At 35.5% G+C, this 26,886-nt stretch overlaps 4 protein-coding genes across 5 annotated transcripts; 2 read left to right on the plus strand and 2 right to left on the minus strand.

Annotated features, from left to right (window-relative positions):
- Nucleotides 1-247: 247 nt before the first annotated feature.
- LOC117416651 (mesoderm induction early response protein 1-like) lies at nt 248-7,823 on the minus strand. Of its 2 annotated transcripts, none has more exons than XM_034027952.3 (13): nt 7,740-7,823; nt 6,364-6,388; nt 5,785-5,930; nt 5,180-5,359; nt 4,859-4,988; nt 4,679-4,743; nt 4,446-4,518; nt 4,119-4,270; nt 3,886-3,967; nt 3,305-3,399; nt 2,797-2,843; nt 2,250-2,377; nt 248-1,923 (listed from the first exon to the last, which is right to left on the minus strand). In XM_034027952.3, exons 1-13 carry the CDS (start codon nt 7,746-7,748, stop codon nt 1,580-1,582), a joined length of 1,476 nt encoding a protein of 491 aa, XP_033883843.3. In that variant the 5' UTR covers nt 7,749-7,823; the 3' UTR covers nt 248-1,579. The 2 variants fall into 2 exon arrangements, with proteins under 2 accessions (XP_033883843.3, XP_033883842.3); XM_034027951.3 differs by having other exon boundaries at nt 2,797-2,924.
- Nucleotides 7,824-7,894: 71 nt separating this feature from the next.
- On the plus strand, nt 7,895-17,447 carry dnai4 (dynein axonemal intermediate chain 4). The gene is made up of 17 exons (XM_034029574.3): nt 7,895-8,579; nt 8,676-8,859; nt 9,193-9,383; nt 9,491-9,603; nt 9,680-9,836; nt 10,009-10,148; nt 10,257-10,412; nt 10,522-10,716; nt 11,175-11,329; nt 11,526-11,612; nt 11,894-12,045; nt 12,884-13,041; nt 13,282-13,406; nt 13,757-13,855; nt 14,340-14,566; nt 15,015-15,168; nt 15,816-17,447. Exons 1-17 carry the CDS (start codon nt 8,530-8,532, stop codon nt 15,864-15,866), a joined length of 2,394 nt encoding a protein of 797 aa, XP_033885465.3. The 5' UTR covers nt 7,895-8,529; the 3' UTR covers nt 15,867-17,447.
- Nucleotides 17,448-18,292: 845 nt separating this feature from the next.
- Nucleotides 18,293-20,473, plus strand: insl5a (insulin-like 5a). The gene is made up of 2 exons (XM_034029613.2): nt 18,293-18,896; nt 19,469-20,473. Exons 1-2 carry the CDS (start codon nt 18,725-18,727, stop codon nt 19,696-19,698), a joined length of 402 nt encoding a protein of 133 aa, XP_033885504.1. The 5' UTR covers nt 18,293-18,724; the 3' UTR covers nt 19,699-20,473.
- Nucleotides 20,474-22,075: 1,602 nt separating this feature from the next.
- LOC131739973 (dynein light chain Tctex-type 5-A-like) lies at nt 22,076-26,799 on the minus strand. Its single transcript, XM_059034161.1, has 4 exons — nt 26,216-26,799; nt 25,062-25,182; nt 22,696-22,799; nt 22,076-22,272 (listed from the first exon to the last, which is right to left on the minus strand). The coding sequence occupies exons 2-4, from the start codon at nt 25,172-25,174 to the stop codon at nt 22,076-22,078; spliced, it is 414 nt and encodes a 137-aa protein (XP_058890144.1). The 5' UTR covers nt 25,175-25,182; nt 26,216-26,799.
- Nucleotides 26,800-26,886: the final 87 nt, after the last annotated feature.

The raw sequence follows: 26,886 nt of genomic DNA on the forward strand, positions 1-26,886 counted from the left end.
TTGATTTACAGACAGTTGCAATCTGCTTGGAAATTCAGATAGCTCCTATTTTACTATATTCTCAGTACTTAACTGCTACTGCTCATTAACTCATTCCACTACGCATCACAAGTGTTTTGAGAGGTTAATGTATTAAATGAGGTCAAAAAATATGTTGAAAACAACTTAAAAGAAAAAAAAAAGATTCAAAAATGCAGATTTTCTAATGGGCCATTCATGTTTGGGTACTAAAAGAAGAAAACAAAAAGAACAAAATATGTACACTTTATTTTGCAATAACCAGAACATAAACTAAGGACTTAACATTTAGGCAATTTTAGCATACATGTGAGTTTGCATGGCCACAGTGCATCTTTCAGGCCATGAAATAAGTGGTGTTTGATTGAGCGCAACTTAGAAATACATATCCTAGCCTGACAATAACTACATTTTCATTGCACATAGCAAAGAACTGAAACATTGTTGCAGTTGTTGGTATTAAAACATTTTCTAATCACAAGTTGAAAACACAGAAGAGTTTTGCACTCCGAGTCAGCTAGTTCATAATTTAGACTGCTTTTTAAAAAATTATGATTATTATTCAATGCAGTAAATACGAATTCAACGATGCTGCTTGTCATGTGCCACTTACAATTTGGTTTGACAAACAACATGTGCAAGACTAGTTTCAGAAATAAGGAATGTCAAATCTCACCAGTACATTTTTAAAAGGAAACTACACCAAAACAGCCCGTCAAAAAGATAAAGCTTTTGCCAATACAGAGGCTCACTTCCATTCTTAGTATTATATATTTTTTTGTTTCTCATGATAAAAGTGTAAGAATTGTACAAGATACGAAAACTAATATACAAGCTTTACAGAAAGGACACCATTTTAAGTACTTAAAAAAAAAAAAAAAAAAAAAGTCTCTTTGAAAAGTCTACAAAGAATCTGCAAAAATACTGGATGTATTTTATCTGCCAGAATAAATCACTAATATACAAGACATCACTGATGTCAAGACATTTAGATAAACAAGCCACATGGACACCCATAGGCTCATTTGTTTCCTATAAAAAACAAGCAAGTACTGTACATGTAAGGCTTCCAGAATTTAGAATATTTTCTTATTTGCTTCAATGATGTGTAGTCAATTAACTACACTTGTACAAAAAAAGTGCAAGATTGTGTGCCAATAGAGCTACTGTATCCCTTTTTTTTTTCATTGTAAGAGACTTCTGGTTTGCCAAACAGTGACCTCTTACATCAGATGGCTTAAGAGCAATTTTCCCCCTCATCATACACTTAGTAAAAATATAAATATCTTTTAAAGTACAAAAATATTAGTAAGAATTTCTGATGGAAACAGGAAATACAGATTGAAAATGTCAATAGGTCTGTGAAAGGGTATAATGTAGCTTTTAAGATTTAATAGCAACGTTATTTTGTCTGAAGTTGTAAGACAATCGGATTGCATGTGGCAGGTACACGCACATTACAATCAAACTTATTCTTGGCTGTTCACTGGTAAACCCTGAAGGTCCCAGAAACCCAGCTTTATTTCTGCCAAGGATTTGGTTATGCTCTTCAAAAGCCATTCTATGAATTCAGTCCTTTTGTGTTAGATTCTTCAGGTTTTAGACCAGAACTTGTCTCTTGTGCAGAGGTACCAGGGTTATCCGTCTCACTGGAGACATCATGGTCAAGCCTCCTTCTCTTAGTAGGTTTATCATAGTTTTCCTCATGCTTACTGTTGTCATTACCATCAGTCACAATAGCACATTCTCTATCACTCAGGGAGTCCTGTTTGCTACAGCCGTTTGTGTCCTTTTCTATAGGAGGTGGTTCTTGGGTGTGACTGGCTGGTCCATTTGCCAATAAACCTTCAGTTTTAACTTCATTCAAACAGGACAATGCTTCAGCTGGGTCATGAGCAGCTATTCCTAGAAATGAAATCAAGAATGCTTGTACATGACAGCAAATAATTCATCGTCTCTTGCTTTAAAAAATCTGTTAAATAGTGAAATATTGACCCCTTATCAAACCTACAACTATATTTAGTAAATAGAACAATGTAGGTAAGGTATATTACATTGTGAAAGGCAAACAACGTTGGTCAGATTCTAATAAAAAAAAAGTAATAGTGTAAGTGACAATTAAACATGTGCTATACATTTATCATCACTTCTGTAAAAACAAACTCTTACAGCTCACAGCGTCTATCCTATATATATATATATATATATATATATATATATATATTGCTCACCGTTCTGATTACTGCTGTCGTCCCTCTCTGAATGGCTCGCACTGCTGTTGGAGGTAGTAGGGGGAGGAGAAGCTGCACGACTTGATGCAGCACTTTCAGTTTCATCGAGGAGACGGTCCATGTAATCCCTGAGAAATGACCAAAAAATACCAATGGTCAACTGTTGCAGACCACTGAACTGATCTTGAACACAAGACACTAACCAACGATTTTATGAAGAAATAAAAAAAAAGAAGTCAGAGTGAGAGACACACCGTCACACCTAAAAATCAGTGCCCAGTTAAAACACCCAGTAAATACATCCCTACTTTAAAATGTTACAATATACTAGAAAATCTACAATAACTACTTGAGGCCTCTGCATTACAGTACATGGGCATAGTATTTTACAGTCGTAGATCCATACTTTAGGTAGAACTTAATTTACCACAACACAGAGGTTAGGCAATAAGAAATAAGACAACTCCACAGTGTTGAACCAAGGTAGAGAAAGGGTCACCCTGCTGCCTGTCTTATTCATAAGGAATGAACAAAAGTAATAACTTACGTGACACCAGGATGAAGATTGTATTTCCTTTTTCCAAGTCTGGTTTGCTGTGCAAAGAAATCATAACGCTCAGATTTCTTCCACATGTAATAAAAGGCCACACATTCTCCTACTGATCTAGTTCTCACCTGTAAAATTTAATTTATTACAAATCAAATAACTATATTAATACTCATGTATCACACAGCTAGATAGCAGCTTACATGTTTTCAGGTAAATTCTGCCTTTTTTAAAATTGTATTTAGTTGACTGATTAACTATATTTGGATGCATCCTAATAAATGAGGTAAAACTAAACTCAAATCAAGATGAGCAAGTGGCTTCATCAGTGTGTGTATGAAAGACAAAGCTACAGAACAATGTAGACTGCAACAGTCCTTCTGTTTTAGGAATCTTGAAAGATATAGCTATGCAAAGTACAAATACGTTTCATTTTTAGATACATGCTGTGCTCTTATTTAAAATAAAAAGATACAGGCAGTTAAAAAGTGTAGCTCTATTAAAATACCTTGTTCCCTTGGATCAGGTGAAAATCTTTTCCGTATGCCTTTAGTCCTTGTTCAAAATTCCTACATTCTTCCTCTGTCCATACTGACAGTTCTTCTAAAATATGGAAATAGAAAATTAAGGAATCTTTAAAGAAAAAATATTTTTTAAATAAACTGATCCATAAATCGTCAAAGTGTTCTGGTCTATTGAATTAATATGGTTTTAGCGTCTACTTCTCACTATAATGTTATAATTTTAATTGTCATTTGCTGTGTATTTATCTTATGCAAGACATTGGCTATCCACATACAAATATGGTCAAACAAAACCAAACTAATCATCAGTATCTGAAATTAGGCTACTTTTACGCCATCAAAATAAAACCAGAAGCACCTATTAGTTATTAGATGCACATCTGGGATTACCTTTTAATTATGCCACCCCTATCCAGCTTTAAAGTAGTACGGAAAAACAAAAAGAAATATAAGTGCAGTCATGCAATATTATTATAAAATTGTCAAAAACATAAATAACCACAATGAACTCAGTCCTTGTTTTTTTTTTTTTTTATATACACACACACACACACACAAATCTTACCTCTGGCAGCTTTTACATTAAATCTTAGTCTTCGTAGTGCTTCTTCAGTATCAAAATTACACTTTACCAACTCATACAGTGCCTGGAAAATATAAATATAATGATATAGTTTGGTTAGCTGTCTCTTAAGCCCATGCTGAAAATGTCCAATCTGTAATGTAAAGACCAGGAAGAACAAGATCATCATTTGGAAACACACTGTGCCAAAACACAACTCTCCCTCTTGGCTGTACCTGTTCATTGTCCTTGATATGACATCCTTCAGGAACAGCTTCAACTCCCTTTTCTTCACCAGAGCGTTTTGAAGCTTCAGTCAAGAACTCTACTACTTTATCTTCAGGCACAAATTCTGGATTCCACAGTAATTGGTCATCGTTTTCATACACTGCATTTATAAACAATAGTGGATTCAAATTATGGTTTATTAAAACACACACACACTGATGTCAGTTTCTCTCTCAATTACATTTTCCCCACTATTTAACCTTTTTAGGCATTTGTGGATAACCATGTACTGTATTCCCACATTTAGGGATGTGTATGCCAGTGCTCTTACTTACCTTTCTGATTCTCTTTATATTTGCAAAGGCCAGATGGAGTTTCAGCCTGGTACATGGAGCCAACCATGATCTCCTGAAAAAAAATGTAGCCCATTATCATACACCATTCTTAATTCTTAGACTAGACCAACATATAAAATGTTTATGTACTTCACAGGTACTCATAATGCATTTACTTTAGTACTGGATTACAGATTTTTATAAAAGCAACCAATTTTCAAGACAATACCTACTTTTTTCCAATCTTCAGATGGAATATAATCTTCGTCCTCTTCCGATTCTTCTTCAGCATCATTACCTTATTGAACCAAAACAAGGAGGATTAAGCAGCTAAATGATTAGTTTCATTAATCCACACACAACTTAAAAATGACGTCACTAATTATTTGTAAGACACTATAAAAAACACATACTTTCAAAGTATTTACATCTTCGTGGGCGGATTAACTCAGATGTATCATGGGAAGTGAAAGATTGTGCTTGGTCATCGTTGGAGGACTGAGTCTCATCCTCTTGCTCTGAAGAATCTTTAACTCTCTCCTCCTAGGAAGCAAGAAAAACTAAAAAAGCTGCAAACAAAAGCTAGAATAATTTGAGTATGGTCCTTTAGAGCCTCAAACATTGACATCTGGTGATAAGATTGTGCCATTTAAAACACATACAGTATGCCAACTAGCTGTCTGTATTAGCCAGCACTGGGTGAATCGTGAAAAACAGCATGACCTGTAACATACCTTAGTCCCCTGCATGTCCCCACTGCTACCACTATTCTCGTCATTATCCACATCCTCCAACTCCTCCTCATCTTCCTCTTCCTCCTCCTCTTCTACCTCTCCATCCTCCTCTTCCTCGGGAGATCCTCCAGTCCTATAGCCATACAAACTAAGAAGCTCCTGAATCGGCATATCACCTTCCTGCAAGTAAAAACAAACATTCTTGCTTTCTAATAGATATATTTCTCTACAAGGTGTTTACAGATGTGCTGGTTTTTAATGTAGTGTTTTCTTTATTATATTCTATAGTTTAGGTAAATTCAATTAATTGATTAACATACACTTTAACGGATTACAGCCAACTTGTCTTTAATTGATTAAAACCCTTAACATTGTTTGAACAGAACAGTAAAATAGACTTTTTGTAATTAAATAAAGGTAAGTAAATGATCAAATAAACTGGCAGCCAATTCCCATCTATAAACTGATGAAGTCACTGATGAACTGTCTACTTGACTTAGTTTCATATAAGTTTTACCTGTGATTGAGCCTTTAAAAGTTAAGACCTATTTGTAGACATCCTCCCTCCAAGAACCAGAACCGCTATCCTGAGATGAACCACTTACCCGAGCAAGATCTTCAATCTCAGTACTAAAATTGGTTTCCCCTTCCATCAGTTCCTCTTCCTCCAGCGTCCGCTCATCATCATAGTCATGTATCAGCATCTCCACAGAAGGATCGAATTCATGGTCATCTGAGCCAGCTGAACCTCCTATTTAAGAAATTACAGAAATTCAGAAAACAATGACAAACTAGAGATAAAGTACAGGTTTATTCTGATCAAATATAAACAGGTTAAAAAGGCTGAGAAAACATTACTCTGAAGTTATTGATGCAATTACTGATGTCTTCCGATGGGATTATTTTAACACATACTGCAAGACTTCATAAAGCAACAAACTACAACATGCTTAAAAAAACAGAAATAAAAAAAATAAATAAAATATAAACTTTGAATGTAGAAACAGAATTAAGACAGAAAGAAATTAAAGCGTCTAATGTAAAATAAATCACGTACTCTAAAGGAAGGAAAAACATCTTCCAAAAATCTCCAATAAGTAGGTTTAGTGCTTTTAGCACGTTTATGTTATATAATCTTTAAACGTTTTACTATAAAATCATAGACGTAAGATGAGATTGTTTACCTGGGCTCGAACTCCCAAAGGAGGGCTGTAAAAGAAAGTAAAATGTACAAGTAAAGCACTTTTTTATTAATATTATTATTTATTTACAAGTTACAAGATATCACATTATTTTTACATACAATTACCCATTTATACAGTTGTGTTTTTACTGGAGCAATCTAGGTAAAGTACCTTGCTCAAGGGTACAGCAGCAGTGTCCCCCACTGGGGATTGAACCCACGACCCTCTGGTCAAGAGTCCAGAGCCCTAACCACTACTCCAGTTGGGTGTCATTACTATGAGTAGCAACCAACTAAATGCTTAGAAAACATGGCTACTTTAAAAATAAAGAAGGTTCCCCATTGAGACAATCCATTAAAAATTATGGGCATTCATAACTGTTCAAATTCAAATAATAACCAATTGAAAAAACTCTTCATGTTACCCCGTTTCACCTCATTTTGATCACACAAGGAGCTTGATTTTACTCGGTTGAACAATGGGATCGCAAATTTTTATTACAACAAGCGGTTGGTTGTAATATTTATCAATGATTCTATTTAGCACCACCACCAGACAATTTCTGACGACTACCAGTTAAAAGCCGTCAATAGACTTGCTATGCACAAATATCGATCTAACTCTGCCCATTAAGCTACAGTAACACTACACACTGAAAATACACATTCCAACTAACTGAACACACAATAACCGCTACTTAAATCCTAACTGAAATCGTTCTTTTCAGAATATACCAAAAAAAACAAAACACTGCCAATTCAAAGAACCGATTGTCACAGTATGTGGCGTACTAGCAGTCTACAGTACGCGCTTTTTTTTTTTTTTTTTGTTACCGGTAGTTGAACTTTACTCAGCCCTCTGGCTTTTCGTCCAAAAAAAACGCTACGTTTTCTTAAAATATTATTAGATACCAGACAAGTAACGTATTTCCACAAAAATATAATTAATCTATAAATGGTGTAACAGTTTTACTTTCAAAGCAAACCTAGTGGATAAAACCAGAACTTAAGTTAAAGGCTGGAAAAGCGCGCCTCAACTACACAGCATACATTCGATAGTCACACTACATTCGTATTACTTACAATCACCAATTAAAATATATATATATTTTTAAAAAGCGTACTGCCTGTTTACGAACATGTGTATTATTTTCATTGTTGACGTAAATTAATTTTAAATTACAGAAGTTTAAAAAATATATACGGTATACGTTTTTTTTTTTAAATCAACAAGTTAATATGCTTTTTAAAATGTTAAAGTATAGTTGTAAAAAAAGCGTATTGAGCTTGTAGTTTGATCCATTTTTTTTTTTAAACACCTCTACAATTTTGAATCAAATTATATTTTTACGAATATTTATATGAGTTTCCTCTTACCTCCGCCATGTTTGCTGTGCTGTAGGGTCACATTGCGGGTCATCGCTGAGACCCGGATGGAGATCTCAAGGAGTCACGTGAATGTAGGGGGCGCTGCACAAGTTATTGGAACTGTAGCTATGACCTATTATTCGTTAACATCATACAATGAGCTAATAAAACAGCGGGTTCTCATGTTCGCTTTTTGTTTAATGTAGCTAAAAGCAACAGCAGCTGTTTTAGCTGCAAGACCTTCTCCTCATGCACATATTTTAAAGGAATTTCCCTCCAAGTATTAGTTTGCACTATACTGTTCATATTGTTGTTCTACTGTATTGGGAGCCCACAGTTTTTATTTTGTTATGTCATACTAGTTTAGTCAGTCTCAGCGCCAGTTTATATCTGTAGTGTATAGAACTTTATATTTTGTGCATACAAACAAGTAAAATGTACTGTTGCGGTCGAGCTATTGAAAAAATGCCTGACAATTAAGTCGCTTATGAAATGACCCACAGTAAAAATGAATGCTAACATTATAAATGAACAAAACATATACTGTGCACAAAATATAAACAAATATCACGACGTGACACTACAACGGTATTTACATTTTGTATCTTTGTTGTGTTAAATAAAGTTAAGGGACAATGAAGAAGTTTGTAACCAATCACTTGGATTTGTCCCACAGCAGGGCGGGGTCTATTTCCATGGCAACTTCAAACAAATGAAATAGTTTGCCGTCTGGAAACGTACAGAAGCGAAGTGATTAAAATTATTCGTGTTAATTAAGTAACCCAAACCCATCGACATAATGTCTACCAGCACTTCTAAAACGAGGAGGCCTGCTGTTAAAGTTACAGCGTAAGTTTTTTGTCTTGACCCTATGATTATCAAAAAAGCAGGTCACACGAATACTTGAGAAACATGACAACAATATTTATTTTGATGTATTTTCAGATCATCTAGAAATGCTGCAACATCAAAGAAGCTGAATGCATCTGGTTCAGCGACAATGAACAAATTTAGCCAGACTGCAAGTCGCAGCATCACAGGATCAACGAGCCGAAGAAGTATGGGTTTACACGCAGACAGCAAAATATTGGATAAAGGCTCTCTTCAGATTGTTAAGCATGCTGTGCAGGTAATATAGAATAAGTAAAAACGAATTATTATTGTTGTTGTTGTAATATCATTTTATGAATGATTCGTTATTATTTAGTATGCAATGTAATAAATATCACTGAACCGTTAATACCAGTATTTCTGAAACTCCGGTTTATATGAATGTATAAAACTGCAAAGATTATGAAATGTATACCAGACAAACTTTTTTCTTTCAAGAAATTTTAGATTTTCAAATATATATATATATATATATATATATATATATATATATATATATATATATATATATATATATATATATATATATATATATAGGATTAAGAGGAGATCGTTTTGGTTTTCTCAACAGGTTTTTGATGAACAAGGAAAGAATGTTACACCTCAACCACTATTTCAATCTGACCCCAGTGCAGTACAGCCAAAACAAAGTAAAATTTTTACATCTCAGGATACCTCGGGGGTAAACGCATCTGACTTGTTGTCCACTATGTCTTTGTACCAAACTGGAGCCAGTGCTAGCTTTGCTGGGCCATTCACAAGGTAACGTTGCAGTTACAGCAACATGCTGTCCAATGCACATTCTGGTTAATAAAATACTGTATTTGTTTTGTGCATTTCTGTTGTTAAATCAAGTGTTTGTTTTCCAGATCTGTTTTTGGAAGCAGTAGTGTTTCTAAATCCAGCAGATCTACTATGGAATCAATGAGTGAAGAAATTGAGGAACCCGGATCTAGGCGTGACATTTCTGTATACCTTTCAGGTATTATTATACTTGTACATTACAGGCCCATGTAATTGTCTAATATCACCTTACCAGCATATCTGAAATCTTTTAGATGTACAGGTCAGACGAGAGGAGGCGAGAGAACAGATTACTGAAGAACTGCTGGACAAGACAGTCGATGGGTATTTAACAGAAACTGAAACCATTTGGTTATTGGACATGCCAACTGTCATGATATCTGTCGATTCTGAAGAAGCAAACACAATCAAGTAGGTATTTTCTTTGTCACTATCCATATGCACACCAGGTCATCTAAAAGTTAATTTCTAAGTTAATATACTTTTGGCTTTATTGTTCGAGTCAAACTGAACTTAAAGAACAGAAGAAACATGAAGAAACTTTTTGTTTTGTTTTGTTTTTCTTTCTTTTTTTTTTTTAAAGGCAAAAAAACAACGCCTATGTGGGACTGTGTAAAAACAGAGCTGGAAATGATCAATACATTGAGAGGATGATGCAGACTTTTAATGGAGCACCAAAAACCAAAGAAGTCCAGTGTGAAAAAATCGACGTTGCTGACGCAGGTATGTTGACTAAAGTATAAAGGCAAAGCAACATTTTCACTGTTCCAGTTGTCCCACAAATCCCCAATCCTAGCCATGTTTTTTAATATATATTTTTAAATATTGCAGGTGTGATGGCAACCACGTGGGACATGTATGACACCTTCCATTCTGCTGAAGTGGAGCCCATGGACTTTCACATGGCAGAGAAAGCAAGTCAATCTGCAAGTTTCATAAGCAGTGGACCTGAAAGAACAATGTCTAGAATGAGTTCAGCAAGCATGAGTAAGAGAATTACTGTATTTGTGATTTGATGCAAAATTAAGTTAGTTAAGTTAGTTAAGTTTGTAGCATGCAGCTAATCGGCCTATGTCAATCAATGTTCCCTTTTCAGCCAGTCAGTCCAGTTCAGCTGTGGATTTCGATAGTGTTATCATATCCAAGATACCTAAAGCAGAGGAAATAGACCCAGAACGAATCCTCAGGTCTGAAAACTTCCAGCAGGATTTGTTTGTCATGGAAAGGATCATATTGGAAAACATCTTCCAGCCCAAATTAGCTGCCTATCGGCAACTCCCTATCCTAACAGGTACATTTTCATTCTTCTTAGAGAATGTGTCAGCATTGTTACTGTTTCATGATGTGTGCAGTAAGTGTTGTTCTGGGTTATTTTGACTCTTCTTAGTGAATGGGTCAGCATTGTTACTGTTTCACGATGTGTTCAGTAAGTGTTCTGAGTTATTTTGCTCCAATACTGAGTTTTAATAATTTTCCCTAAAACTGTCCCAAACAGCCACTAGAGAAACATTGGGCCAGATTCTCAAAGCTTTTCACGCCAAATAACTTCTAAAACAAATAGTGAACAACTTGCAATCCCCTAAATCAAATGTCTATTATTGTTTGTGGTTTGGCGTCTTTATTGTGTGCATCATCCTTTTTGAAAAACCATGAGAAGCATAAGAGAAAGCTCACGTCACAATCAGAGGTTTTGCATGCTTCACTGCTGTGTCCTTAACCAGTTATTAAACACTTGTTTGAACTTTGTAGAGTCTGATTGCTATCCTGGAGAGGAAGGTGTGGTTAAAAAAGGGAATGCCGACGTGGAAACAATAGCACCCACTTTACATCGACTGTGGGCTTTTACATGCGAGCTGACAACGGGACGCAACGTGAGCAGCATGGCATGGAACAAGAAACATGTGGTTAGTTATCATGTGTAGATTTGGACCTTTTTAAAATAAACTTTCCTGGGGGAATTTGGCAATAAATACTTATCGTCTTTTAACAAAACGCACAGGGTATTTAACATCCACAAAGCAGGACTTCTACATATTATCAATACCAAAGGTGTGCGGTATGCTGTATGTAACTTCTGTATTTTCTTTTCTTTCATCCAAGGATCTCTTGGCAGTTGGCTATGGAAAGTTTGATTTTCAGGAACAGAAAGAAGGACTTGTCTGTTGTTGGTCCTTAAAAAATCCTATGGTATGATGAATAACATTTTAACATATTAAGGTCTCATTCATTAAACAAAATCCTATTCCACACACACTGCAATATGCCTTTTCTAGATTAAGGATTCATCAAAGATAATAATAATTTAATATGACTTCAAGCATGTTCATTAAAATATTATTGTAGAATTTGAAGTTTAAATGTAAAGAGTAATAATGAAGAAAGTATTATTACTTGTGCTGTTTGTAAGTGCAGTGGGGAGAATGGTGCTTATTAGTGAAATTGAATTGTATTCTAATGTTCTTATTTAGTGGCCAGAACGGATCTATCATTGCAGCAGTGGTGTGACAACCTTGGACTTGTCTACTGCAAATGCCAATCTGCTGGCAGTTGGAATGCATGATGGAACTATAGCAATCTACAACACCCAGAGTAAAGAGGATACACCAGTTATTGATAGCAGGTGGGACTGTGTTTAAAACAACAATGTACTTATACATGAAGCTAAAGTTTTACTGATTTTATAAAAAAAGAAATCTTTTTACAATTCTAGATTTCTGCAAAGGGAGTAGCCCAGGAAATTAAAGTTAATCTACAGGAAACGTTTTGAGCTTTATGAGACGTTAGAATCTTTTTTTCTTTTCTTTAAACAGCAGTAGACACGCTTCTGTTACGTAACACTACTCTGAATGGCTCCATAATGGTCCAGTCATATACTGTGCTTTATTATCTCCCTTTGAGAAGGCATTTCCCTTGTTGATAGGAACATACTGGGGACGCTCACACACATGCATACGTGTCAAAGCTTCGGATGCAATACTTATTTACTTGTGCTGTTTGTAAGTGCAGTGGGGACAATGGTGCTTATTAATCACATTGAATTGTATTCAGGTGTCAATGAGTAGAAATGTTTGCAACCATTGTAGCCATATATATACAAACGTACTAGCTGTAATTTTTTTTTTTTTATGTATTCTCATTTTGTTGATCATTAATGAACATTTCTGTACTGTGGGTGTTGTTGAGTGATTGAAAACAAGACATTTTGTGTTTGAATTGAAAGTTACGGTCTTGGAGTGGAGTCTAATGGGTCAAAGTTCAAGCATATTTTCCTCTCGAGGAATTATCACTTTTTGACATCATTACTGTGGTATTATGCCCTTTTTTTTTTTTTTTAGAATGGCTCAGTTTGCAAATATAGCCTTCATCCATGTATTTTTATTTATTATTATTATTATTATTATTATTATTATTATTATTATTATTATTATTATTATTATTATTATTATTATTATTTGCAGTGACTGTCCAAATAAGCACACAAGCCCAGTTTGGCAAGTTAAGTGGATAGAACAGGAGAGGGGACCATCTGGGGATGACAAAGGGGAGACACTCATTGCAATATCTGCAGATGGCAGAATTACCAAGTGGTATCTACGGAAAGGACTAGATTGTGCTGGTAAGTTCTGTACCAGCACTTTAACACAGGACCAGCTTTGTAAAAACAAAAACAAAAAAACACCAAACATACAATCTTTTAAAGATCTTAACAGGATTGTGTTTCAACTTTACTCTCTCAGAAATGTGTGTTCTGTACTCACATATATATATATATATATATATATATATATATATATATATATATATATATTTAACACACATATATATTTGTGTTGTTACTTTCTTGTTTTATTCACAGATCTTATGAAGCTGAAGCGAACTAGAAGTGAAAAATCTAAGAAACAGCCAGGGGAGAAGGACCGAAAGGGTGAAGCACTCATTTCTCGACAAGCACCTGGAATGTGTTTCGACTTTAACACAAAGGTAACTTGGAAATGTCAGTTCAATGTTAATTTAGTTTTGTGTTTCAGAATAATGGTGCAAATAAAGTATCATAAAAACATATTTTATAGGACATCTCATGGGGGTAGTAATTGCATTCACTTATAAATTAAGACTTTTTACTTCATATTATCATTTTTTGAATAAAAATGTAAGACGAAATTTAAATTAGATTAATTTTTTTTTTTTTTCAAAAAGTGTGTTATATTGTAACTCAATCACCGTCACCTTGATTCTTGTTGCAGCAGAAATACATTATTTTTTTGTATTTCATGTTTGTTTGTGAGATTGAAAAATGTTCTTATGCTAATCATTTTCTTTATGTGTTTCAGGATACAAACATTTACCTGGCTGGTACAGAGGAAGGACACATTCATAAGTGTTCATGTTCATATAACGAACAATACCTGGATACTTACAGAGCCCACAAAGCAAGTTTTGATGATGAAAATCAGTCCTGTGCATTGTTCTGGTCTATGCAGCCCGCTCGCAATCTGCCATTGCATTCTCCTTTCAGTGGTTGCATGAGGCTGTTGATTTTACAGTTCCAGTTCAAGTCTGGGATACAGATGTTCTCACTAGTCAGACACTACCCTGCCAATCATGTGGCACATCACATGGTTTAGAAACACTAATTAGTGCATTTCATTATAGTCCTCAATTATGCTCAATGTATATACTGTATATATATATATATATACTTTTTTTATTTAAATGCATATCAAGAACTACTGTACCTTAAAGTAAGAAGTAAACAGATTCTCAGCTACTATTACCCTCCCCGGCAAAAACGTAAAGTGATTTTCTATTTCAAGTGAATCGAAGTGACTTCAGTAACCAATATGAAATGTGTAACAATATATAATAGATACAAAAAAAATCAGAATAAAAGATTAAACTAAAAATCTCTTTCAGGGTCCTGTTTACAAAATAGCGTGGTCTCCATTTTCCCCGGACGTGTTCCTGAGTTGCTCAGCTGACTGGACCATGCAGTTGTGGAGACAAGATCTGCTAAAACCAGTTCTTAGCTTCACTTCCACCAACAGAGCTGTATATGACATCATGTGGTCCCCAAAATCATCCACAGTATTTGGGGCGGTCAATGAAGGGAGCGTGGAGATCTGGGACCTAGCTGCCAGCATGTATGTGTCTTTTCTTTTCCCCATTTCTTCTTACTATTCCAGTTATGCATCACATAACACAGCAGGCACGGCATCGTATGGTATACATGTTAAAAAAATAAGTAGTTTAATAGTGTATATGTAATACAGTAATTGATTGCCTTGACCTTTTTATTATGAGAGCCTCAAGTAAACATTAATAGCCCTAGTGCTCTCTTTGGAGTCCAGTACATATTATATTACTAGCACATGCATGTTTTCAGTTGTACATTCATGATGCGTTTATATTGTACATTGTTTTAGCTCCTTGCTTTTGAATAATAAAGTGTATTACATGTCGGATATTCAACAAGAAAACTGATTGCTGATAGTATCTCTACTAAATGGTTAATATAAGTTTCTGATTTAACATATACAACAACAGCAACAACTGATGTTTGTAAAGGGTTACCTTATTGTTGTATTGCAGCTTGGATCCTACTGTTGTGAGTCCAGCCAGCCCTGGAGTGAATCTGACCGCACTGCTGTTTGCTACAAAAACAGACTGTATCCTAATTGGTGACAGTGATGGACAAGTCAGTGTTTATGAACTAAAGAACCTACAAACTGGAGAAGATAGCCAGGTAGGTTACAATGATTAGTCATAGTGCTCTTTATAAATACACTGCCAGTAACACAATACAGCCTAAAGATTTGGTGAAGTTTAGGGACCTTGAGCAAGTTACTGCATCTTAGCTGGTACATCTTAGGTGGGCTATTTATTGATTGGTATTGGTAGATAATCTTTAAAAAACCTGTGTTGAAAATTCAGATTTGACATCCTTCGGGATATTTGCTGTGGTTGCCACGTTTGGTATGCTGTTGATAAAATCCTATCCAAGGAAACCATAATTACAACAATTAGCCACCAGTCCTATGCAGAAATCTAGTAAGAAATTAGGTTATAGTTAAGATTTACACACCTTTATTACAAGATGGTGAGATTAGATTGTCAGTGACAGGTTTTAACTTTCCCTTTCCCTTTGCCACGTAAACTAAAACGATCAAAGTAGTACTTCATTCTGCCCTTTATAATCCTCAAGAAATGCTGACAGAAATGTGTAAAAGCTAATGTATTATGTATTGTAAAGCCATTTTAGCATGTTGTTGTTAGTTAGCCATTAAACATATAATCCTGGCAATTACGTTCAGTCTTGATGCAAGTAAACCCAATTCATGGCTTGGGTAAATAGCAAAGTAATTTTACACTTTAAACCTTCTTTGTTCACAGGCGAATGCACTATATGACATAATTGGGACAACTCTGGCCAGTCAACTGTAATTAACATCACAATTTTAAGTACCAAAATAAATGTACACAGCTGTTTTTTTGGGATGCATATTATTCATATAGTGTGTATTTATAATAAAAGAAAATGTAACTAAATGTAACATTTCTATTTTCTGTGTTAGTTGCTTTTATATAATGGTTAGTCATAAAAGTATAGTGGGAGACAGACAGTCTCTCCCAAAGAAGAATAATCAGATCAAAATCTAATTCAAACCGTCTTGTTCTAAATGTACTTACCAATATATCCTACTGGTTTAATGTTGTAGATGCAGACTGAGAAACATGTATTGAAATATGGCTTTACCAAAATAAGAACAATGATTAAATGAGAAAAAGATATAGTGAAACACGTCCGATAAACTGGGGAAAAAGTTACAAAGTGCAAAATATTTTGGGTTGGTGTTGGAGTTCAAAACAAAAATGATTGAAAAACAAACAAAATAAAAACAGTTTCATAAAATTTGAGTAACTAAAACATTTTGACAAGTGTCAGGAACGGTTAAAAGACGCTTGACAAAATGTTTGACTACTAAAGTTTATCTATGTGTATTTGTTTTACTGTGTCGTGTCTATGATATTAAATCAAATTAAGGGTAGTAACATTTATTAAGCAAGTTGCTTTAGGCATTTATATTTATAACTTAAAGAGAAAATTGTATTTAATAGAAAAATATGAAGATTTGAATCATACATCCTGATGAGAGCCTAATTTACTATTATTTAACTGAAATAGGATTACTGGGGCCCACAGTTAATCAAGGTCCTCCATTACAATGTCACCCAGAGCATTGAGGAATAAGGTAGTTAGATCCTGAGCTAGTCACAGATTTCATTTGTATGGTAAGCTGGGGTGTAATTAGCCAAAAGTGTCATTTGTAAAAGATGTCCCTTGTCATGAGTAAAACGAATTAGCCTCCATTGCAGCATAGTTGGTATTAAGAGATTATTATCTCTGGGTTTCAAGAACATTCCAATTATCTTGATAAACAGGGCTGTGTATGAAAAATAATGAAATGGGTTTACGAGATCAAAAGAAAACAATCCACAATTACACTTACAGGCAAAGGCATACCTACAGAAACATACACAATACGAAACATACGTTTCATTTTTTAAATACCACTGTAATTCCCTACTGTTAGAACAAGTCTCCATTGTAAATGGGTATACATTCTGTGAAAGAACCTTGATACTCGTATGATTCCTTTTTAAAAATGTAAACCGTGGTGACATATGTATCACTGCCATGAACAAACAATTGAATCTGACAAAGGGTGTAACTACTGCATGCGCAATATTATATCGAACTTCACAATTCTGACCCAGATTGTCTTTTTGTTTCACAAAAAACTTCAAACTTCACTTTGTACACCAGCTTTATAATTCAAGTTGTGGGAAAATTCAGGCACATTTTTTATCAATACATCAGGGACAAAATCTATGTCTTATTGATTGAGTAATTTAGAATTTTCCCCATGCTTATACTGTACATTTACTATAATTTAACATGGTTTGTACAATGTTTTTTAAAAACCTGTTAGTGCTTTAGAATGCTTGACTGTATTTCACTGCATTTTGTGAGGCTTTTACCATAATAAATGCAAGGGTATATTACACTACAAGCATATTTTGAAAAGCTTTTAATTTAACTAGGAAAATGTGACCTTATTTCAGGATTAGCAAACAGTATGCCAGATACTGAAAACACAAAGGCAGGGATTAGGACTGAAACAAATGCAGAGAGCGGACCATCACGAGTTTACTTAACAGCACACAAGTATTTCAAAATCTTTTCTTGCGATATGTGTTAAAACAGAACACTTTCAACACAGTACGTTAATGTGCTCACAACAGCCTAATAGGCCCATTACAGTGAGAGCAAAGTGGCAATCAAGCACTTAACTTTTTTTAACCACAGTTCTACTATCTGTGTTTAAAATTAGTCAGCCATGCTTATTTGTAAGCTATTTATAATAAAAGGTAATTGAGCATTTCTAAATGGCTTGTCATTATAGATATGTTTTACAGATTATAGCTATAAACCCCATGGACAGAATAAACTAGCCTATGGCTCACCAAAGGTGTACTGGGAAACCGTGTACTGGGAAACCGTACTGGGAAACATTCTGCGCAACTTCTAGCATTACAATATGGAGAAATACATTATATGGAATCTCAGAAAATCTGTGGAACATATGATTTACTGTACAAAATGTTAATATTACAACACTAGTAAAAGACACACACACACACACACACACACACACATATATATATATATATATATATATATATATATATATATATATACACAGATCCTTATATCTGAATTGTCCACTTCTAGTTTTCAAACAACAGCTTTTAATTGTTCCTTTTCGAAGAAAAATAGATAGATCAAATAGATATTTTATAAAATATGTTATCTGTTTTTTATAACTTCAGTTGTTGTGCATTTGAATTCATTAGCACTGCAGTACCTTTAAGGCCAGAGCACTATAGTAATTAAACCTTGGGGTTTTAAAATGGAATGGGATGACCACAAAGGATGTAATTCTAACCATCATTATGCTTGTAAAGTGATAATTGCTGGACGGGAATCACTTTACACAAAGTGAGTCGCAAATGGCACCATAAAACATCAGGGGAAACCAAAAATGAATTATCCCTGTGAGTAGCCTCTGTGTAGAGCAAAAACAGGAATTAGTGGATATGGCAGCCAATAGCAGCTAGGGAGCAGGCTACATATATTGAAGCTGAGCAGAGGTGTGTTCACAGTCAGCAGCTTGGAAGAGCAGCTCCTCAAGAACCATTCACCTTGTCCACTATTGCGAAGAGCACCTTCACTTACAATGAGAGCCGTAATCCTGTGTGTGCTGCTGCTGGCAGTGCTGTCTGCAAGCACTGAAGTCCAAGGTGATATGAAGGTGGTGAAGCTGTGCGGTAGGGAGTTTATCAGGGCTGTTATCTACACCTGTGGAGGCTCTAGGTGGAGAAGACTTCTGGATGAACAAGAGTTGACAGGTAAGGCTTATTTTTTCAGACTTTACATTTGCTGTATTCCAACTACCCATCCATGTTGGATGTCTGGTGAGTCTTCGAGCTATATTTCTATTTATTCCATCATTTTAGTTAAAGTTGTCATTCTATGCTTTTGCCTGCTTCAGTCTGCCACTGTGTCCACGATGCTAAATTGGAGAACTTTTTATTAGCAGATGAATAGATTGTTCTTTTTTCACCCAGTAAAATATAGAATAGAAAAAACCTGCTTTATCGAATCAATAGCTTTGTGTGTTCAAAATGAAGATGTTGCAATAAGGTTTACAACTGTACTGATATAAATGTATAGGAAATCAGACAGTTCAAATACATTAGAAACATAAAAGTGAACTTGCTTAATAAAATGAAATATAAAATGAATAAACCTACCTTACAGTACATAGTCCTTCTGTGTTTATTTAGCTTGAAACAAACTATTTATAATCAATTAAGATGATCCCCAAAAATGATAACCATTAATTAATTTGCCGCAGCCTTATGAACAACAACAAAAAACAAGGGGGGAGAAATTCTTTGTTCTTTTTTTAATTGTCCAGGTGTGGGTAGTGAGGCTCTGTTTCCATCTGGCAATGGAATTCCGGAGTGCAGTGACCCCCAGGCTTACAACTCCCAGAGGCAGGGAACAGACAGCGAGGAACCCCTGAACTACAGAACACGGGCTGAGGGGGAGCTTTCCCCCAGAGCCAGGAGGGACCTGAACCAGCTTCTCACCACAGCCTGTTGCCAATGGGGCTGCAACAAGAAAGACTTGAGCTCTCTCTGCTAAGCCAGGATTTCTGTATTCACAGCAACCCCAGCTACAGTATTTCAAGTTTAAACCCAGTACTGTAATGCCTAAAGCAGAGTATTTTATCTGATCACTATATGATACTAAATTCCTAATTAATACAGTGTACTAATCATACTGGGGGTCTATTGTAATGATCTAAGAGTGGTGGATGTAAATACACCTGGGGTGATTGACCCACTTCATACCATAAAAATACAGTGAAATGATGTCAGTGAAAATTCTGAATTATACATTTTAAGGTGGCAGTATTAACATTTGCCACCTTTTAGTTAATCAAAATAGACCTCAATGTCATCTTCTCTGGTACATTTTCACTTTGATGAATACATAAACAACACTGTATATCTTTCATCTATAATTTCACACTCATAGCAAAGGGAAAACTAAGACATGCTTCCCTCCACTTGAGTCTTCATTGGTGTATGACTAATCAATGCAAGATCTCTGTTATTAAGAGAACTCTAGTTTTACTGTGTTTCCTTTGGCATCATAGTTGGCTAATGTGTGTAGTAGAGTAATACTAAAGAAATCCTGACATCTGCACAGGACAAAAAAAAAACATTTCTAATTTAATTTCTGCATCTGCCTCCCAATCTTAAACAATCTTAACGTATCATAGATGTGTGACCTAAGATGTATAAAAAAAAAAAAGTGAAATTCTCATGGTTGTTGTAAACAGAGCTATCAAACCTGCTACAAAAAAATGTATTTCTATTGTGAATGACTAATAAAGATGATTGCATATCCTTCATTTGTGCATCTTAGAATACATTATTCTTACCAAATGATATATTGTTGCTAGTTCCTCTCACAGACTGACACCAGACAATGGCTGCAGTTCTCTTTAGATCTCTGTATCTCTGTTTCTAAGGTTATATGTAGGCATATGCCATGATGTGAAGGCTCTACATTACATGAACTCCTACAGAAATAAACTGATGTACTAAGGGTTTCTAATTTGGGACTAACTATGTCACCTTAGTTTAGGTAAGGTAGTTCACAAGCACTGCTATTCAGTAATAGCAATGTCTCAATATTTGTTAACAAACAACTATTGAAAATTGCACATAAAAGGAAACGGTCTGGTGTTGCATATACTGTAGAAAACAACAACATAAACCAATAAATATGTTGTTGCCCTTGTCTTTAACCTTTAGACGATGTCTTGAGTGCATGTTAGCACATACATGCCAATCAGCACCCCGAGAGGACTGGTCCATAAAATAAATGATCCAGAAAAAGAACACATTGCATTTAACATCTCGAAAAAAAGAAGCCATTACAAAATTCAAGTAAAAAATGCAGTGAAATATATGACAGCGAAACATGAAATCTTCCCAGCACTGTTTGAACAGGTGACTTACAAATGGCAGTTTTTCAAACATACCTGAAATGTTTGTTGTATGCGTTTTATACTTGGCAGTGAAAAAAAAAAAAAACCTGCAATAGATTTATTTCAGTTGTTGTATCCTGCTGTATGATTGAGAACCACATCCAAAGTTTAGCCACAGACCGTGGCTGCCTTTCAAGATTAAACAGACAAAACACAACACACATATCCAAAGTTTTGAAATTGCTGCACTCTCAGGTTTTGCCCTGTATGTTCCCATCGGGGAAAACCCCAGGCAAAGTGCCCGCTCCATATTAAATGTAGTAGATGGGCAATTACCTCACAGTGGAAAATGGGGCCCCTTATGTCGTCTTGATTTTTTTTTATGAATGCTTAATTACAAAGGTTAGAATAAATGCTGAACTAGCAAGACATTGCTGTTAGCCCTTTACATAAAACAATAATAAGGTTATTTTTCTATGGAAATGTTAACGACATGATTCCTCAGCATTGCTGACTAATAAATACGTGAACGATGATCTATTACATGATTATAACTGTATGCAAACAACTAAAGTGTAATTGCATTTGGTGACAGGATCACGTTTCAAGTAGTATATATGAAAATGATCTGGTCTTACATCTAGAACCCTGTAGTTAAGGTGCGAGAGATTTTACACTATCCAAAAAAGCATACAGATAAGACAGATAACTCCTAGTTTGTTAAATTATATGGCATGGATGGCCCACCACCATTTTTAAATGCATGCCCTTAAAAATAGAATACTAATCCATTTACCACAGATTTCACAGCTAATAAATGCATGAGTTCAGTACTTTTTTCTTCCGCATTGTGTTACCCATACATCTCAAAAGGCTTGCGCTAGTTTTAATGAACTTGTGAATAATTGTTGATAGCGTGCTGTAGATGGGACCCAAGGCAAAGTAGGGATGCAGGGATATGAACCATGGGAATCATGGGGAGGAGTAGCATGTAAATGCACACATGTATTACTGGCCATGCTACTTTAGTTTTGGTTTACTGTGTTTATTTTTTAATGTGAAATGTATTTGATCTGGTAAAGAAAAGCCTACCTCAGATGTGGTTTTTGTCATCTGCCTACACAGTTTTGCTTCATACTTCTCCTCTTGCAGATAACTGGTCAGCACGTCTTTTAAAATGTTGCTCACTGTGGCCACAGGGAAACGCTTTGCAGGACCTGTTTGAATACAGGAAAAAAGACCTTGATATGTGTGCTATGTATTTACGATGTAATTACTGTGCAGTTACTCAATAAATCACAGTGCAATTACAGTGTAGTGAGAGACAGTGTTACTATATTTTTTTAAAGAAATAGGGTCCTGGGAAATGTAATGCTATGCATTATCCATAACCTTTGTTGCATGTAGTAGTTTTATCAATTTAGCGGAATCTGGATGCACTAGATGGCTCTAATTCCCTATAACCTTACATGACAGCTGCAGCTGCTGATGTCAACTGCTCTGAATGCAACAGAACATAACAGTATGCACAATAATTAAGATGCTAGGTTCTACTGTTGCCTTGTTTTAATAATATATGCATGCCAGCCAGGTCTGGTAACCTTATATTTTCCACTTCCAGTAATATCAGTGTTACATACCTAGTTGGTATGTGTTCTCCATTTGAACAGCAGGTTGAGGATTGTCATCTTGCTGGCCAGGCTCATCAATAGGCTCATCAGTATAAGATACTGTACTCATGGAACTGAAAACACAGGATAGTGAAGTGAGAAGGGCACCAAAGGGATGTTACGTTCTGTTTAATTTCTTAATGATTGCAAACATTTCAAATTTGAACACCGAGGGAATCTTTGTAAATGATCAGAAAAGTCAGCATGAGCATCCCTCCGTAGTGAATGCAGTAATAAGAGTGGACAGATATGCAGTAATAAGAGTGGACAGATATGCAGTAATAAGTGTGGACAGATATGCAGTAATAAGAGTGGACAGATATGCAGTAATAAAAGTGGACAGATTCTCTCTACCACACTGCCAAACTTCTGACGCATGTAACTTCAGTTCCAGGCCTGCCGTCCAACCCATTCAGTGCCATTGTCCTCATTTTAGAACAGGCTACTTTGTCATTGTTTGGGAGTATTTTTAACTCTATTGTTATGATAACTTACTCTGATTTTGTTAACTGAAGTCTAAATGTAATGTATTTCTTTTTTTTAAAGATAAATGAATTTGGTACTTAATGGGTTATTTATAAGGCATTAACACTATCTTGAGATTACATTGTTAGAAAATAAAAGATTTGTCATTTGTAATAAAAAAATAAAAATAAAAATAAAGATTTTTGCCCATGGTCAAACCCTATGAATCTGAAATTCCATAGGTAAAGTATTACTAGAATGTTCCGTATTCCAGTTATTTATCCATGTGATGACAGAAGACAAAGTGGTAACAAAAAGGGGTAGGCTGAAGAATACAAAACATGCAAACATTTTCATTTATTATTTCTTAGCAGACGCCCTTTCCAGGGCGACTTACAATTGTTACAAGATATCACATTATTTTTACATACAATTACCCATTTATACAGTTGGGCTTTTACTGGAGAAATCTAGGTAAAGTACCTTGCTCAAGGGTACAGCAGCAATGTCCTCCACTAGGGACTGAACCCACGACCCTCCGGTCAAGAGTCCAGAGCCCTAACCACTATTCCACACTGCTGCCCATATACCCAATTTAGGGTTTTAAACTTCAATTCAAATGATATTATTTAGCATGAAGTATAATTAAGGTACATTTGGTACACAATGGAGTACTGCATACAGAACTGCATATCCAATGTGTTGCCATCCAGTGGAAAGAAGCTAGGCAACACATATACTGCAACTAGCATAAACACTGAAAAGGGCAGGCAGAGTAAGCTTGTTGATTCAGTCTTTATTCTGTAACAGGGTTACCCATAATGAAATAATAATCAATCAATCAATCAATGCATCGATCATTGCTGTGAACATAATGTGCTTAAACGAGCATACACAGCAACGATGTGGGTGTGGCTCTGCTCTATAGAATGTAGACGTGTCACATGTCCTTACGAGTCAAGTGGACGTTCCAAAGCCGAAGTGGTTTGAGATACCAGTGCTTGCAATCTAGCCACAGCAATGTGCAGGGCATCTGGACAGCATGCTACAGCTCTCTTTAGGCAGCTTCCAACTGTTCTGTGTTAATGCAACTGGAAATACCTGTTATTTCTAACAGGGGATCTCCTTTGTCATTTACAAGGCAGTAAGATTAGTAATAACTAGTGGTGGTGTGACACACATGATTTTATCTTGCTTGAATATGGGTTACAAATCTAATATTTTAATATTAGCAAAACACAATTTTTTTCTAACTTACAGGGCAACAATTACAATATAGTGCTGAAGATGAAATTACTGGTAAACATGAACAAAATAATCTATAATTGAATCTATTTAAGTATCTCCACACAGTATTTGACAATACGAACCTTGCTGTTTAGAAAAGCATTAGCTACATAAAGCATGATCACTTGCAACATATAACATGCTGTGTAGATTAAGGTTTTGTTGTGGTTTCCCACAGTCAGTAACTACTTCCTGAAATTAAGCGCCACTTAGCTATGTTGTTTCAGCCTTCACCTCCCCTATTATTAATGATTAAGTTAATATTCAGTTGCACAGGATCAAACAAGATAGCGCAGCAATTACTGCCTGCCTCCATCCTGAGATAGATAACCCATTAGGTCCTGTGGCCATATTGTTCAACTTCAATTAAATGGACGTGTTAAGCAGTGAGATAGTGAGATAATAAAGCAGTTGTGTGTTCTCATGCAAACTAAACCAGCACAGAGCAGACATAATGCGATATACCCATATATACTTTCAGTGTTTAGCTAGTGCATTACAATGAATGGTGATGCAGAGCGTACACCACACACACACTGTATCTTCTTTGCTTGTTCTTTCAGATTAAACCCTGACAAATGTACTCTTTAGTTTTCTCAGTTGTTTCCTTTGCTTTGACTTCATGGCTGCTGAGTGAGGAGACGCTGCCTCTCTTCTTCAGCAGGCGAGCTGCCTTGTCCTTGGCCACGTCAGACATTGTTGAATCTGTTTCATCAAAATAAAGAGAAATCGTTTGTCTATAGGGGCTGGACAAGAAAATTAGAACTCCTGCCATTTTCAGCATATGTTGTTGTGCAGTGGTCTGCCGCTAACACAGAACAGATTCATTTTACATGCAAACTGCGTAACATGTACAGCATTCTGTAATACATTGGATATACAGCTCCCTGTTGCTAGTCAGTTTCAGTCATGATGGACACGACAGTAGATTAGATAACCAGGCTGGCAGGTGTTTCCTTATGCAAGACATATATATATATATATATATATATATATATATATATATATATATATATATATATATATATATGGCTGATGCTTTGAAAAACAAGCTGTGCCCAAAGGGTCTTTCATTGGCTGAGGGCCAGTGGTCTGTAAGGGTGGTCATGGGTTTGAACACACTGAATTGAAACCAGTAAAACCATTGTTACTTTTATTTTATTGTTACCACTAATAAGACATGTAGAAATGTTTATTTCCTTTTCATCGTAATTAATATACCGTGCGTTAAGATTGAATTAACGAGGGGTTACGTCATTCAAATGTTTAAAAAAAACTAAAACAAAATGTAAAGTTATTTTTCCCCATGGTTCTAATTAATGAACATAAGTATTAAAAATGTAAAATCTGATACACCCAAACTCACGTTCCTATTGCTATAGTGCAATTTAACGTCACACTGACACAAGTACAGCATTGAGCATTTTAGACTGGACATATACAGAAACGGTTGTACAACAACGACCACAAACTATCAACTAAAGTTATTCCAGTACACTACTAGTACAGAACAAATACAAAATGCTGCTCTCATAAAACAACCACGCAACATTTTGTAATGTTACTCCCAACAAAAAAAACGCTATAATTGTTGCCAGAGAGCAAAACAAACTAAATGTTGCCCTTAAATCACGCTGCATCCAACCATTGCTATTTTATTTTATTTCAATACAAAAACGTTAACAAAATAGCCCTAATATTAATTAAATAATTAATGATTTCAGATTGGAACTCTTACCTAATCCAGCAGCAAACAGGAACGGGTTGTCCTGACAACACTTGCTACTCACCAGTCAATGGTAGGAGCTTCTGAGCTTCAGCCAATAAACGTTTTGCAGTTGTATAGCAGGACGCGGGCAGACAGGCCAACCACGTCTTAACAGCAGAGCAAGAGAGAACTTATATTAGAAGTTGCTGGCCCATAATATCTGACTTTATTTCTGTCCCCTGAAACAGGGTGCTTGCTGACTGCAGAATGGGCAGTATTCACAAACCTATCATGCACATGTCTGAACAAACAACTTTGCATACAAGAAATATATAGATTCAAATCAGGAATATTGAGTAAGTGCCATACTTTTTCTTAATACAGTACTTGCAACAGGGAGATGCAACTTATACATTACAGAAAGAAAGCACATCAGTGAGGACACTTTCATCCCCCATTAATTCAGTCATGTGAGATTAAACTTGTGAAAACAGAACATGCAGCATGGATGTCTGGGGACCTATTATTTGGACAGATGTAGCAGGAAGTTTGTTGTCATCCGGCCATCAGCAATGCTCCAGAAAAAAAAAAGAATCCATCTATTTAAAAAACAAACGTTTCCATATCAACGGAATCGCTTCTTATAGTGACAGGTCTGAAGTTGTATTGTTGAATTAATTACACAACATTTGTAAGTTGCT

This window comes from Acipenser ruthenus, chromosome 12, assembly GCF_902713425.1.
Source record: "Acipenser ruthenus chromosome 12, fAciRut3.2 maternal haplotype, whole genome shotgun sequence".
Taxonomy (NCBI): domain Eukaryota; kingdom Metazoa; phylum Chordata; class Actinopteri; order Acipenseriformes; family Acipenseridae; genus Acipenser; species Acipenser ruthenus.

Coding starts and splice junctions, on each gene's coding strand:
- LOC131739973 (XM_059034161.1), bottom strand. CDS start 25,174: ATGTCTGACGTGGCCAAGGACAAGGCAGCTCGCCTGCTGAAGAAGAGA. Junction 22,800..25,061: donor ACAACTGAGAAAACTAAAGA/GTACATTTGTCA, acceptor CTGTGTTTTCAG/TTCCATGAGTACAGTATCTT. Junction 22,273..22,695: donor GGAGAACACATACCAACTAG/GTATGTAACACT, acceptor GTATTCAAACAG/GTCCTGCAAAGCGTTTCCCT.
- dnai4 (XM_034029574.3), top strand. CDS start 8,530: ATGTCTACCAGCACTTCTAAAACGAGGAGGCCTGCTGTTAAAGTTACA. Junction 8,860..9,192: donor TTGTTAAGCATGCTGTGCAG/GTAATATAGAAT, acceptor TTTTCTCAACAG/GTTTTTGATGAACAAGGAAA. Junction 9,384..9,490: donor TTTGCTGGGCCATTCACAAG/GTAACGTTGCAG, acceptor TTTGTTTTCCAG/ATCTGTTTTTGGAAGCAGTA.
- LOC117416651 (XM_034027951.3), bottom strand. Junction 4,519..4,678: donor CATCTGAAGATTGGAAAAAA/GTAGGTATTGTC, acceptor ATTTTTTTTCAG/GAGATCATGGTTGGCTCCAT. Junction 2,378..2,796: donor AATCTTCATCCTGGTGTCAC/GTAAGTTATTAC, acceptor GTCATTTCTCAG/GGATTACATGGACCGTCTCC.
- insl5a (XM_034029613.2), top strand. CDS start 18,725: ATGAGAGCCGTAATCCTGTGTGTGCTGCTGCTGGCAGTGCTGTCTGCA. Junction 18,897..19,468: donor GGATGAACAAGAGTTGACAG/GTAAGGCTTATT, acceptor TTAATTGTCCAG/GTGTGGGTAGTGAGGCTCTG.